At 48.5% G+C, this 16,572-nt stretch overlaps 1 protein-coding gene across 3 annotated transcripts in view; it reads left to right on the forward strand.

The window, feature by feature from the left end:
- Positions 1-16,572, forward strand: part of wfdc2 (WAP four-disulfide core domain 2) — a 239,880-nt gene that overhangs the window by 93,768 nt on the left and 129,540 nt on the right. For 2 of the 3 annotated variants that reach the window (XM_070894986.1, XM_070894983.1), the window contains exon 2: positions 14,020-14,184. In XM_070894986.1, coding sequence (XP_070751087.1) covers positions 14,020-14,184 — 165 coding nt within the window. The remainder of the gene's footprint in view (positions 1-14,019; positions 14,185-16,572) is intronic. The other variant, XM_070894984.1, reaches the window with a different exon arrangement.

The following is a 16,572-nucleotide window of genomic DNA, read 5'->3' on the forward strand; positions in this document are numbered from 1 at the left end:
ACACAGCATAACAGTGAGTGGGAGTGAGTTATAAACAGAGTAACACGGACTGGGAGTGAGTTACACACAGAGAACAGGGACTGGGAGTGAGTTACAACAGAATAACAGAGACTGGGATTGAGTTACACACAGCGTAACAGGGACTGGGAGTGAGTTAAAACAGAGAGTATCAGGGACTGGGAGTGAGTTACACACAGCGTAACAGTGAGTGGGAGTGAGTTATAAACAGAGTAACACGGACTGGGAGTGAGTTACACACAGAGAACAGGGATTGCGAGTGAGTTACAACAGAATAACAGAGACTGGGAGTGAGTTACACACAGCGTAACAGGGACTGGGAGTGAGTTACAACAGAGAGTAACAGGGACTGAGAGTGAGTTACACACAGAGTAACAAGGACTGGGAGTGAATTACACGCAGTGTAACATGGACTGGGAGTGAGTTACACACAGAGTAACAGGGACTGGGAGTGACTTACATACAGAGTAACAGGGACTGGGAGTGAGTTACACACAGAGAAACAGGGACTGGGAGTGAGTTACACAGAGAGTAACAGGGACTGGGAGTGAGTTACACACAGCGTAACAGTGAGTGGGAGTGAGTTACACACAGAGTAACAGGGACTGGGAGTGAGTTACACACAGAGTAATAAGGACTGGGAGTGAGTTATACACAGATTAACAGGGACTGGGAGTGAGTTATAAACCGAGTAACAAGGACTGGGAGTGAGTTAAAACAGAGAGTAACAGGGACTGGGAGTGAGTTACACACAGCGTAACAGTGAGTGGGAGTGAGTTATAAACAGAGTAACACGGACTGGGAGTGAGTTACACACAGAGTAACAAGGACTAGGAGTGAATTACACACAGAGTAACAGGGACTGCGAGTGAGTTATAAACCGAGTAACAGGGACTGCGAGTGAGTTACAACAGAATAACAGAGACTGGGAGTGAGTTACACACAGCATAACAGGGACTGGGAGTGAGTTACAACAGAGAGTAACAGGGACTGGGAGTGAGTTACACACAGAGTAACAAGGACTGGGAGTGAATTACACACAGAGTAACATGGACTGGGAGTGAGTTACACACAGAGAACAGGGACTGGGAGTGAGTTACACACAGAGTAACAGGGACTGGGAGTGAGTTATACACAGAGTAACAGGACTGGGAGTGAGTTACACACAGAGTAACAGGGACTGGGAGTGAGTTACACACAGAGTAACACGGACTGGGAGTGAGTTACATACAGAGTATCATGGACTGGGAGTGAGTTACACACAGAGTAACAGGACTGGGAGTGAGTTACACACAGCGTAACAGGGACTGGGAGTGAGTTAAAACAGAGAGTAACAGGGACTGGGAGTGAGTTACACACAGCGTAACAGTCAGTGGGAGTGAGTTATAAACAGAGTAACACAGACTGGGAGTGAGTTACACACAGAGAACAGGGACTGGGAGTGAGTTACAACAGAATAACAGAGACTGGGATTGAGTTACACACAGCGTAACAGGGACTGGGAGTGAGTTAAAACAGAGATAAACAGGGACTGGGAGTGAGTTACACACAGAGTAACAAGGACGTGGTAGTGAATTACACGCAGAGTAACATGGACTGGGAGTGAGTTACACACAGAGTAACAGGGACTGGGAGTGACTTACATACAGAGTAACAGAGTCTGGAGTGAGATACACACAGAGTAACAGGCACTGGGAGTGAGTTACACACAGAGTAACAGGGACTGGGAGTGAGTTACACACAGAGTAACAGGGACTGGGAGTGAGTTACACACAGAGTAACAGGGACTGGGACTGAGTTACACAGAGAGTAACAGGGACTGGGAGTGAGTTGCACACAGCGTAACAGTGAGTGGGAGTGAGTTACACACAGAGTAACAGGGACTGGGAGTGAGTTACATACAGAGTAACAGGGACTGGGAGTGAGTTACACACCGAGAACAGAGTTAGAACCGAATAACAGGGACTGGGAGTGAGTTACACACAGCGTAACAGGGACTGGGAGTGAGTTACAACAGAGAGTAACAGGGACTGGGAGTGAGTTACGCACAGAGTAACAAGGACTGGGAGTGAGTTACACACAGAGTAACAGGGACTGGGAGTGAGTTACACACAGAGTAACAGGGACTGGGAGTGAGTTACACACAGAGTAACAGGACTGGGAGTGAGTTACACACAGCGTAACAGGGACTGGGAGTGAGTTAAAACAGAGAGTAACAGGGACTGGGAGTGAGTTACACACAGCATAACAGTGAGTGGGAGTGAGTTATAAACAGAGTAACACGGACTGGGAGTGAGTTACACACAGAGAACAGGGACTGGGAGTGAGTTACAACAGAATAACAGAGACTGGGATTGAGTTACACACAGCGTAACAGGGACTGGGAGTGAGTTAAAACAGAGAGTATCAGGGACTGGGAGTGAGTTACACACAGCGTAACAGTGAGTGGGAGTGAGTTATAAACAGAGTAACACGGACTGGGAGTGAGTTACACACAGAGAACAGGGATTGCGAGTGAGTTACAACAGAATAACAGAGACTGGGAGTGAGTTACACACAGCGTAACAGGGACTGGGAGTGAGTTACAACAGAGAGTAACAGGGACTGGGAGTGAGTTACACACAGAGTAACAAGGACTGGGAGTGAATTACACGCAGAGTAACATGGACTGGGAGTGAGTTACACACAGAGTAACAGGGACTGGGAGTGACTTACATACAGAGTAACAGGGACTCGGAGTGAGTTACACACAGAGAAACAGGGACTGGGAGTGAGTTACACAGAGAGTAACAGGGACTGGGAGTGAGTTACACACAGCGTAACAGTGAGTGGGAGTGAGTTACACACAGAGTAACAGGGACTGGGAGTGAGTTACACACAGAGTAATAAGGACTGGGAGTGAGTTATACACAGATTAACAGGGACTGGGAGTGAGTTATAAACCGAGTAACAAGGACTGGGAGTGAGTTAAAACAGAGAGTAACAGGGACTGGGAGTGAGTTACACACAGCGTAACAGTGAGTGGGAGTGAGTTATAAACAGAGTAACACGGACTGGGAGTGAGTTACACACAGAGTAACAAGGACTAGGAGTGAATTACACACAGAGCAACAGGGACTGCGAGTGAGTTATAAACCGAGTAACAGGGACTGCGAGTGAGTTACAACAGAATAACAGAGACTGGGAGTGAGTTACACACAGCGTAACAGGGACTGGGAGTGAGTTACAACAGAGAGTAACAGGGACTGGGAGTGAGTTACGCACAGAGTAACAAGGACTGGGAGTGAGTTACACACAGAGTAACAGGGACTGGGAGTGAGTTACACACAGAGTAACAGGGACTGGGAGTGAGTTACACACAGAGTAACAGGACTGGGAGTGAGTTACACACAGCGTAACAGGGACTGGGAGTGAGTTAAAACAGAGAGTAACAGGGACTGGGAGTGAGTTACACACAGCATAACAGTGAGTGGGAGTGAGTTATAAACAGAGTAACACGGACTGGGAGTGAGTTACACACAGAGAACAGGGACTGGGAGTGAGTTACAACAGAATAACAGAGACTGGGATTGAGTTACACACAGCGTAACAGGGACTGGGAGTGAGTTAAAACAGAGAGTATCAGGGACTGGGAGTGAGTTACACACAGCGTAACAGTGAGTGGGAGTGAGTTATAAACAGAGTAACACGGACTGGGAGTGAGTTACACACAGAGAACAGGGATTGCGAGTGAGTTACAACAGAATAACAGAGACTGGGAGTGAGTTACACACAGCGTAACAGGGACTGGGAGTGAGTTACAACAGAGAGTAACAGGGACTGAGAGTGAGTTACACACAGAGTAACAAGGACTGGGAGTGAATTACACGCAGTGTAACATGGACTGGGAGTGAGTTACACACAGAGTAACAGGGACTGGGAGTGACTTACATACAGAGTAACAGGGACTGGGAGTGAGTTACACACAGAGAAACAGGGACTGGGAGTGAGTTACACAGAGAGTAACAGGGACTGGGAGTGAGTTACACACAGCGTAACAGTGAGTGGGAGTGAGTTACACACAGAGTAACAGGGACTGGGAGTGAGTTACACACAGAGTAATAAGGACTGGGAGTGAGTTATACACAGATTAACAGGGACTGGGAGTGAGTTATAAACCGAGTAACAAGGACTGGGAGTGAGTTAAAACAGAGAGTAACAGGGACTGGGAGTGAGTTACACACAGCGTAACAGTGAGTGGGAGTGAGTTATAAACAGAGTAACACGGACTGGGAGTGAGTTACACACAGAGTAACAAGGACTAGGAGTGAATTACACACAGAGTAACAGGGACTGCGAGTGAGTTATAAACCGAGTAACAGGGACTGCGAGTGAGTTACAACAGAATAACAGAGACTGGGAGTGAGTTACACACAGCATAACAGGGACTGGGAGTGAGTTACAACAGAGAGTAACAGGGACTGGGAGTGAGTTACACACAGAGTAACAAGGACTGGGAGTGAATTACACACAGAGTAACATGGACTGGGAGTGAGTTACACACAGAGAACAGGGACTGGGAGTGAGTTACACACAGAGTAACAGGGACTGGGAGTGAGTTATACACAGAGTAACAGGACTGGGAGTGAGTTACACACAGAGTAACAGGGACTGGGAGTGAGTTACACACAGAGTAACACGGACTGGGAGTGAGTTACATACAGAGTATCATGGACTGGGAGTGAGTTACACACAGAGTAACAGGACTGGGAGTGAGTTACACACAGCGTAACAGGGACTGGGAGTGAGTTAAAACAGAGAGTAACAGGGACTGGGAGTGAGTTACACACAGCGTAACAGTCAGTGGGAGTGAGTTATAAACAGAGTAACACAGACTGGGAGTGAGTTACACACAGAGAACAGGGACTGGGAGTGAGTTACAACAGAATAACAGAGACTGGGATTGAGTTACACACAGCGTAACAGGGACTGGGAGTGAGTTAAAACAGAGATAAACAGGGACTGGGAGTGAGTTACACACAGAGTAACAAGGACGTGGTAGTGAATTACACGCAGAGTAACATGGACTGGGAGTGAGTTACACACAGAGTAACAGGGACTGGGAGTGACTTACATACAGAGTAACAGAGTCTGGAGTGAGATACACACAGAGTAACAGGCACTGGGAGTGAGTTACACACAGAGTAACAGGGACTGGGAGTGAGTTACACACAGAGTAACAGGGACTGGGAGTGAGTTACACACAGAGTAACAGGGACTGGGACTGAGTTACACAGAGAGTAACAGGGACTGGGAGTGAGTTGCACACAGCGTAACAGTGAGTGGGAGTGAGTTACACACAGAGTAACAGGGACTGGGAGTGAGTTACATACAGAGTAACAGGGACTGGGAGTGAGTTACACACCGAGAACAGAGTTAGAACCGAATAACAGGGACTGGGAGTGAGTTACACACAGCGTAACAGGGACTGGGAGTGAGTTACAACAGAGAGTAACAGGGACTGGGAGTGAGTTACGCACAGAGTAACAAGGACTGGGAGTGAGTTACACACAGAGTAACAGGGACTGGGAGTGAGTTACACACAGAGTAACAGGGACTGGGAGTGAGTTACACACAGAGTAACAGGACTGGGAGTGAGTTACACACAGCGTAACAGGGACTGGGAGTGAGTTAAAACAGAGAGTAACAGGGACTGGGAGTGAGTTACACACAGCATAACAGTGAGTGGGAGTGAGTTATAAACAGAGTAACACGGACTGGGAGTGAGTTACACACAGAGAACAGGGACTGGGAGTGAGTTACAACAGAATAACAGAGACTGGGATTGAGTTACACACAGCGTAACAGGGACTGGGAGTGAGTTAAAACAGAGAGTATCAGGGACTGGGAGTGAGTTACACACAGCGTAACAGTGAGTGGGAGTGAGTTATAAACAGAGTAACACGGACTGGGAGTGAGTTACACACAGAGAACAGGGATTGCGAGTGAGTTACAACAGAATAACAGAGACTGGGAGTGAGTTACACACAGCGTAACAGGGACTGGGAGTGAGTTACAACAGAGAGTAACAGGGACTGAGAGTGAGTTACACACAGAGTAACAAGGACTGGGAGTGAATTACACGCAGTGTAACATGGACTGGGAGTGAGTTACACACAGAGTAACAGGGACTGGGAGTGACTTACATACAGAGTAACAGGGACTGGGAGTGAGTTACACACAGAGAAACAGGGACTGGGAGTGAGTTACACAGAGAGTAACAGGGACTGGGAGTGAGTTACACACAGCGTAACAGTGAGTGGGAGTGAGTTACACACAGAGTAACAGGGACTGGGAGTGAGTTACACACAGAGTAATAAGGACTGGGAGTGAGTTATACACAGATTAACAGGGACTGGGAGTGAGTTATAAACCGAGTAACAAGGACTGGGAGTGAGTTAAAACAGAGAGTAACAGGGACTGGGAGTGAGTTACACACAGCGTAACAGTGAGTGGGAGTGAGTTATAAACAGAGTAACACGGACTGGGAGTGAGTTACACACAGAGTAACAAGGACTAGGAGTGAATTACACACAGAGTAACAGGGACTGCGAGTGAGTTATAAACCGAGTAACAGGGACTGCGAGTGAGTTACAACAGAATAACAGAGACTGGGAGTGAGTTACACACAGCATAACAGGGACTGGGAGTGAGTTACAACAGAGAGTAACAGGGACTGGGAGTGAGTTACACACAGAGTAACAAGGACTGGGAGTGAATTACACACAGAGTAACATGGACTGGGAGTGAGTTACACACAGAGAACAGGGACTGGGAGTGAGTTACACACAGAGTAACAGGGACTGGGAGTGAGTTATACACAGAGTAACAGGACTGGGAGTGAGTTACACACAGAGTAACAGGGACTGGGAGTGAGTTACACACAGAGTAACACGGACTGGGAGTGAGTTACATACAGAGTATCATGGACTGGGAGTGAGTTACACACAGAGTAACAGGACTGGGAGTGAGTTACACACAGCGTAACAGGGACTGGGAGTGAGTTAAAACAGAGAGTAACAGGGACTGGGAGTGAGTTACACACAGCGTAACAGTCAGTGGGAGTGAGTTATAAACAGAGTAACACAGACTGGGAGTGAGTTACACACAGAGAACAGGGACTGGGAGTGAGTTACAACAGAATAACAGAGACTGGGATTGAGTTACACACAGCGTAACAGGGACTGGGAGTGAGTTAAAACAGAGATAAACAGGGACTGGGAGTGAGTTACACACAGAGTAACAAGGACGTGGTAGTGAATTACACGCAGAGTAACATGGACTGGGAGTGAGTTACACACAGAGTAACAGGGACTGGGAGTGACTTACATACAGAGTAACAGAGTCTGGAGTGAGATACACACAGAGTAACAGGCACTGGGAGTGAGTTACACACAGAGTAACAGGGACTGGGAGTGAGTTACACACAGAGTAACAGGGACTGGGAGTGAGTTACACACAGAGTAACAGGGACTGGGACTGAGTTACACAGAGAGTAACAGGGACTGGGAGTGAGTTGCACACAGCGTAACAGTGAGTGGGAGTGAGTTACACACAGAGTAACAGGGACTGGGAGTGAGTTACATACAGAGTAACAGGGACTGGGAGTGAGTTACACACCGAGAACAGAGTTAGAACCGAATAACAGGGACTGGGAGTGAGTTACACACAGAGTAACAGGGACTGGGAGTGAGTTACACAGAGAGTAACAGGGACTGGGAGTGAGTTACACACAGCGTAACAGTGAGTGGGAGTGAGTTACACACAGAATAACAGCGACTGGGAGTGAGTTATAAACAGAGTAACAGGGAATGGGAGTGAGTTACACACAGAGAACAGGGACTGGGATTGAGTTACAACAGAATAACAGAGAGTGGGAGTGAGTTACACACAGCGTAACAGGGACTCGGAGTGAGTTAAAACAGAGAGTAACAGGGGCTGGGAGTGAGTTACACACAGCGTAACAGTGAGTGGGAGTGAGTTATAAACAGAGTAACAAAGACTGCGAGTGAGTTACACACAGAGTAACAGGGACTGGGAGTGAGTTACACACAGCGTAACAGGGACTGGGAGTGAGTTACGCACAGAGAACAGGGACCGGGAGTGAGTTACAACAGAATAACAGAGACTGGGAGTGAGTTACACACAGCGTAACAGGGACTGGGAGTGCGTTACACACAGAGTAACAGGGACTGGGAGTGAGTTACACACAGAGTAACAGGGACTGGGAGTGAGTTAAAACAGAGAGCAACAGGGACTGGGAGTGAGTTACACACAGCGTAACAGTGAGTGGGAGTGAGTTACACACAGAATAACAGGGACTGAGAGTGAGTTACACACAGAGTAACAGGGACTGGGAGTGAGTTACACACAGAGTAACAGGGACTGGGAGTGAGTTACACACAGAGTAACAGGGACTGGGAGTGAGTAACACACAGAGAGTAACAGGGACTGGGAGTGAGTTACACACAGCGTAACAGTGAGTGGGAGTGAGTTACAAACAGAGTAACAGGGACTGGGAGTGAGTTACACACCGAGAACAGAGTTAGAACAGAATAATATGGACTGGGAGTGAGTTACACACAGCGTAACAGGGACTGGGAGTGAGTTACACACAGAGTAACAGGGACTGGGTGTGAGTTACACAGAGAGTAACAGGGACTGGGAGTGAGTTACACGCAGAGTAACAGGGACTGGGAGTGAGTTACACACAGCGTAACAGTGAGTGGGTGTGAGTTACACAGAGAGTAACAGGGACTGGGAGTGAGTTACACACTGCGTTACAGTGAGTGGGAGTGAGTTACACACAGAGTAACAGGGACTTTGAGTGAGTTATAAACAGAGTAACAGGGACTGGGAGTGAGTTACACACAGAGAACAGGGACTGGGAGTCAGTTACACACAGAGTAACAGGGACTGCGAATGAGTTACACTCAGAGTAACAGGGACTGGGAGTGAGTTACACACAGAATAACAGGGACTGGGAGTGAGTTACACACAGCGTAACAGTGAGTGGGAGTGAGTTACACACAGAGTAACAGGGACTGGGAGTGAGTTATAAACATAGTAACAGGGACTGGGAGTGAGTTACACACAGCGTAACAGGGACTGGGACTGAGTTAAAACAGAGAGTAACAGGGGCTGGCAGTGAGTTACACACAGCGTAACAGTGAGTGGGAGTGAGTTATAAACAGAGTAACAGGGACTGGGAGTGAGTTACAACAGAATAACAGAGACTGGGAGTGAGTTACACACAGCGTAACAGGGATTGGGAGTGAGTTACAACAGAGAGTAACAGGGACTGGGAGTGAGTTAAACACAGAGTAACAGGGACTGGGTGTGAGTTACACACAGAGTAACAGGGACTGGGAGTGAGTTACACACAGAGTAACAGGACTGGGAGTGAGTTACACACAGAGTAACACGGACTGGGAATGAGTTACACGCAGAGTAACAGGGACCGGGAGTGAGTTACACAAAGCAACAGGGACCGGGATTGTGTTACACAAAGCAACAGGGACTGGGAGTGAGTTACACACAGAGTAACAGGGACTTGGAGTGAGTTATACACAGAGTAACAGAGACTGGGAGTGAGTTACACACAGAGTAACAGGGACTGGGAGTGAGTTACACACAGAGTAACAGGGACTGGGAGTGAGTTACACACAGCGTAACAGGGACTGGGAGTGAGTTACACACAGAGTAACAGGGACTGGGAGTGAGTTACACACAGAGTAACACGGACTGGGAGTGAGTTACACGCAGAGTAACAGGGACTGGGAGTGAGTTACACACAGAGTAACAGGGACTGGGAGTGAGTTAAACACAGAGTAACAGGGACTGGGAGTGAGTTACACACAGAGTAACAGGGACTGGGAGTGAGTTACACACAGAGTAACACGGACTGGGAGTGAGTTACACGCAGAGTAACAGGGACTGTGAGTGAGTTACACACAGAGTAACAGGGACTGGGAGTGAGTTACACACAGAGTAACAGGGACTGGGAGTGAGTTACACGCAGAGTAACAGGGACTGGGAGTGAGTTACACACACAGTAACAGGGACTGGGAGTGAGTTACACACAGAGTAACAGGGACTGGGAGTGAGTTACACACAGAGTAACAGGGACTGGGAGTGAGTTACACACAGAGTAACAGGGACTGGGAGTGAGTTACACACAGAGTAACAGGGACTGGGAGTGAGTTACACACAGAGTAACAGGGACTGGGAGTGAGTTACACACAGAGTAACAGGGACTGGGAGTGAGTTACACACAGAGTAACAGGGACTGGGAGTGAGTTACACACAGAGTAACAGGGACTGGGAGTGAGTTACACACAGAGTAACAGGGACTGGGAGTGAGTTACACACAGCGTAACAGGGACTGGGAGTGAGTTACACACGGAGTAACAGGGACTGGGAGTGAGTTACACACAGAGTAACAGGGACTGGGAGTGAGTTACACACAGAGTAACATGGAACATAAGAAATAGGAGCAGGAGTCCGCCGTTCAGCCCCTCGCACCTGCTCCGCCATTTAATAACTTCATGCCTGATCTTGGCCTCAAATCTTGGCGTCTACTCCACTTTCCTGCCCACTCCCCATAAACCTTGACTCCCCTATCGTACAAAAATCTGTCTATCTCCACCTCAAATATTCTCACTGATCTAACTTCCACAGCTCTCTCTTGGGTAGAGAATTCTAATTTTCACGACCCTCTGAGATTCCTCCTCATCTCCGTTTTTAATGGGTGCCCCCTTATTCTGGAACTATGCCCCTTCGTTCTAGATTATCCCACGAGGGGAAACATCCTCTCTGCCTCTACCCTGTCAAGCCCCCTCAGAACCTTATATGTTTCAATATGATCACCTTTCATTCTTCTAAACTTAATGAATATAGGACCAACCTGCTCAACTTTTCTTCATAAGGCAATAAGACAACCCCCTCATTTCATGAACCAAAATCTAGTGTCAATAATGATGACCTCTATACTACGGGATTCTGGGCAAACCCCACCTTTAGTGCATTCTGGCCTCTATGTTACTCCAGACCCACAGCAATGTGATTGACTCTTAACTGCCCTCTGAAATGGTCCAGCGAGACCCTCAGTTGTAACAAATTGCTGCGAGAAACAATAATAAGAATAAACCCAGATGGAGCACCCAGTATCGACCTCGGCACTGGGTACAGACACGACAACAGCCCAGGCGACCCGGCAAAGTCGTCTGCACCAACATCTGGGGACCTGCCAAAATTAGGACAACTGTCACACCAACTAGTTAAGCAACAAACAGCCTGACGCAGTAATACTCACAGCATCATACCTTTCAGCCAATGTCCCAGACTCCTCCCTCACCATCCGGTCCCACCGTCAGGACAGATCCTCCAGGGGTGGCAGCACAGTGGTATACTGTTGGGGGGAAGTAGCCCTGGGAGTCCTCAACATTGACTCTGGACCCCATGGAGTCTCATGGCTTCAGGTCAAACATGGGCAAGGCAACCTCCTGCTGATTACCACCTACTGCCCTCCCTCAGCTGATGAATCAATACTCCTCCATGGTGAACACCACTTGGAAGAAACACCGAGGGTAGCACGGGCCCAGAATGTACTCTGGGTTGAGGACTTCAATGTCCATCATCAAGAGTGTCTCGGTAGCACCACGACTGACTGAGCTGGCCGAGACCTGAAGGATAGAGCTGCCAGATAGGGCCTGCGGCAGGTGGTGAGAGAACCAACACAAGGAAATAACCTACTTAACCTAGACCTCACCAATCTACCTGTCGCAGATGCATCTGTCCATGACCATATTGGTAGCAGTGACCAATGCACAGTCCTTGTGGAGACAAAGTCCTGTCTTCACACTGAGGACACCCTCCATCGTGTTGTGTGACACTACCATCGTGCTGAATGGGATAGATTCTGAACAGATCTAGCAGCTCAGAAGTGGGCATCCATGAGACACTGTGGGCCATCAGCAGCAGCAGAATTGTATTCCACCACAATCTGTAACCTCATGGCTCGGCATATCCCTCACTCTACCATTACCATCAAGCCCGGGGACCAATCCTGGTTCAATGAGGAATGCAGAAGAGCATGCCAGAAGCAGCACCAGGTGTACCTAAAAATGAGGTGCCAGCCTGGGGAAGCTGCAACACAGGACTACATGCATGTTAAACAGCGGCAGCAGCATGCTATAGACAGAGCTAAGTGATCCCACAATCAACGGATCAGATCAAAGCTCTGTAGTCCTGCCACATCCAGTCATGAATGGTGGTGGACCATTAAACAACTAACGGGAGCAGGAGGCTCCATGAATAACCCCATCCTCAATGATGGCGGAGCCCAGCATGTGAGTGCAAAAGACAAGGCTGAAACATTTACAACCACCTTCCGCAAGAAGTGCCGAGTGGATGATCCATATCGGCCTCCCCCAGAGGTCCCCACCATCACAGAAGCCAGTCTTCAGCCGATTCAATTCACTCCACGTGATATCAAGAAACGGCTGAGTGCACTGGATACAGCAAAGGCTATTGGCCCCCACAACATCCCGGCTGTCATGCTGAAGACCCCAATATCTTGCCCACCAATGCTCAGTCTGGGTTCTGCCAGGACCACTTGGCTCTAGACCTCATTACAGCCTTGGTCCAAACATGGACAAAAGAGCTGAATTTCAGAGGTGCAATGAGAGTGACTGCCCTCGACTTCAAGGCAGCATTTGACCGAGTGTGGCATCAAGGAGCCCCAGTAAAACTGAAGTCAGTGGGAATCAGGGGGAAAACTCTCCACTGGCTGGAGTCATACCTAGCACAAAGGAAGATGGTTGTGGTGGTTGGAGGTCAATCATCACAGCCCCAGGACATCGCTGCAGGAGTTCCTCAGGACAGTGTCCTGGGCCCAACCATCTTCAGCTGCTTCATCAATGACCTTCCCTCCATCATAAGGTCATAAGTGGGGATGTTCGCTGATGATCGCACAGTGTTCTGTTCCATTCACAACTCCTGGGATAATGGAGCAGTCCATACCCGCATGCAGCAAGACCTGGGCAACATTCAGGCTTGGGCTGATAAGTGGCAAGTAACATTCGCACCACACAAGTGCCAGGCAATGACCATCTCCAACAATCGAGAGTCTAACCACTGACCCTTGATATTCAACAGCATTACCATCGCCGAATCTCCCACCATCAACATCCTGAGGGTCACCATTAACCAGAAACTTAACTGGACCAGCCACATAAATACTGTGGCTACAAGAGCGGGTCAGGTGCTGGGTATTCTGCAGGGAGTGTCTCACCTCCTGACTCCCCAAAGCCTTTCCACCATCTACAAGGCACAAGTCAGGAGTGTGATGGAATAATCTCCACTTGCCTGGGTGAGTGCAGCTCCAACAACACTTGAGAAGCTCGACAACATCCAGGACAAAGCAGTCGCTTGATTGGCACCCCATCCACCACCTTCAACATTCACTCCCTCCACCGCTGGCGCACCGTGGCTGCAGTGTGTACCATCTACAAGATGCACTGCAGCAACTCGCCAAGGCTTCTTCGGCAGCACCTCCCAAACCCGCGACCTCTACCACCTAGAAGGACAAGAGCAATGCTGGCCTTGCCAGCGATGCCCACAACCCATAATGAAGAAAGAAAAGTGACCTGAATTGTGAATGTATTATACAGCGAGTGACAGTGAGTGACAGTTAGTGACACAGAGAATAACCAAAACTGGCGGTGAGTTAATGAAAGAGTAACATGGTTTAACACTGATGTAGACAGAGGGTAATAAAGACTCGCAGTGAGTTACCACAAGAGTAAAGGGGTTTGGCAGCGAGTACAGGGACTATGTTGTGACAGAGAGTCTCAGGGACCGGCCCGACACACGATGGGGATCAGAGAAGGAAATGCGATGGTTCATTTTATATTGCACACTCTGACCCAGCCCTATCTCTCATGTGTTTTGTTTCCACAGATAAGCCCGGGATGTGCCCTAAGACACCTATTAGAGTGTGTGCAGAATTATGCACAGCCGACAGAGACTGCCCAGGGGATGAGAAATGTTGCAGCAATGGATGTGGCCATGAATGTACCTCCCCCCTGAAAGGTATTACACAACACGACCAAACACAGAGTATCAGTGAGTGGGAATGAGCAACACACAGAGTAACAGAGACTGGGAGTGAATTACACACAGAGTAACAAAGACTGGGAGTGAGTTTCACACAGAGTAACAGGGACTGGGAGTGAGTTACACACAGATTAACAGGGACTGGGAGTGAGTTACAACAGAATAACAGGAACTGGGAGTGAGTTACACACAGAGTAACAGAGACTGGGAGTGAGTTTCACACAGTGTAACAGGGACTGGGAGTGAGTTACACACAGAGTAACAGGGACTGGGAGTGAGTTACACACAGAGTAACACGGACTGGGAGTAAGTTACACACAGAGTAACAGTGACTGGAAGTGAGTTACACACAGAGTAACAGGGACTTGGAGTGAGTTAAACACAGAGTAACACAGACAGGGAGTGAGTTAGACACAGAGTAACACGGACTGGAAGTGAGTTACACACAGAGTAACAGGGACTTGAAGTGAGTTACACAGAGTAACAGGGACTGGTAGTGAGTTACACACAGTAACAGGGACCGAGAGTGAGTTACACAGAGAGTAACAGTGACTGGGAGTGAGTTCCACACAGAGTAACAGGGACTGGGCGTGAGTTACACACAGAGTAACAAAGACTGGGAGTGAGTTACACACAGAGTAACAGGGACTTTGAGTGAGTTACACACAGAGTAACAGGGACTGGGAGTGAGTTACACACAGAGTAACACGGACTGGGAGTGAGTGACATACAGAGTAACAGGGACTGGGAGTGAGTCACATACAGAGATAACAGAGTCTGGGAGTGAGATACACACAGAGTAATACAGACTGGGAGTGAGTTACAAACAGAGTAACAGGGACTGGGAGTGAGTTACACACAGATTAACACGGACTGGGAGTGAGTTACACACAGAGTAACAGGGACTACGAGTGAGTTACACACAGAGTAACAAGGACTGGGAGTGAGTTACACAGAGTAACAGGGACAGGGAGTGAGTTACACATAGAGTAACAGGGACTGGGAGTGAGGTACACACAGAATAACAGGGACTGGGAGTGAGTTACACACAGAGTAACAGGGACTGGGAGTGAGTTACACACAGAGTAACACGGACTGGGAGTGAGTTACATACAGGGTAACAGGGACTGGGAGTGACTTACATACAGAGTAACAGAGTCTGGGAGTGAGATACACACAGAGTAACAGGTCTGGTTGTGAGGTACACACAGAATAACAGGGACTGGGAGTGAGTTACACACAGAGTAACGGACTGGGAGTGAGTTACACACAGAGTAACAGGGACTGGGAGTAAATTACACACAGATTAACACGGACTGCGAGTGAGTTACACACAGAGTAACAGGGACTACGATTGAGTTACACACAGATTAACAGGGACTGGGAGTGAGTTACACACAGAGTAACAGCGACTGGGAGTGAGTTACACAGAGTAACAGGGACTGGGAGTGAGTAACAACAGAATAACAGAGACTGGGAGTGTCTTACACACAGAGTAACACGGACTGGGAGTGAGTTACACGCAGAGTAACAGGGACCGGGAGTGAGTTACACAAAGCAACAGGGACCGGGATTGTGTTACACAAAGCAACAGGGACTGGGAGTGAGTTACACACAGAGTAACAGGGACTTGGAGTGAGTTATACACAGAGTAACAGGGACTGGGAGTGAGTTACACACAGAGTAACAGGGACTGGGAGTGAGTTACACACAGCGTAACAGGGACTTGGAGTGAGTTACACACAGAGTAACAGGGACTGGGAGTGAGTTACACACAGCGTAACAGGGACTTGGAGTGAGTTACACACAGAATAACAGGGACTGGGAGTGAGTTACACACAGAGTAACAGGGACTTGGAGTGAGTTATACACAGAGTAACAGGGACTGGGAGTGAGTTACACACAGAGTAACAGGGACTGGGAGTGAGTTACACACAGAGTAACAGGGACTGGGAGTGAGTTACACACAGCGTAACAGGGACTGGGAGTGAGTTACACACAGCGTAACAGGGACTGGGAGTGAGTTACACACAGCGTAACAGGGACTGGGAGTGAGTTACACACAGCGTAACAGGGACTGGGAGTGAGTTACACACAGCGTAACAGGGACTGGGAGTGAGTTACACACAGCGTAACAGGGACTTGGAGTGAGTTACACACAGAGTAACAGGGACTGGGAGTGAGTTACACACAGAGTAACAGGGACTGGGAGTGAGTTACACACAGAGTAACAGGGACTGGGAGTGAGTTACACACGGAGTAACAGGGACTGGGAGTGAGTTACACACAGAGTAACAGGGACTGGGAGTGAGTTACACACAGAGTAACAGGGACTGGGAGTGAGTTACACACAGAGTAACAGGGACTGGGAGTGAGTTACACACAGAGTAACAGGGA

Source organism: Pristiophorus japonicus, chromosome 12 (assembly GCF_044704955.1).
Source record: "Pristiophorus japonicus isolate sPriJap1 chromosome 12, sPriJap1.hap1, whole genome shotgun sequence".
NCBI lineage: Eukaryota > Metazoa > Chordata > Chondrichthyes > Pristiophoridae > Pristiophorus > Pristiophorus japonicus.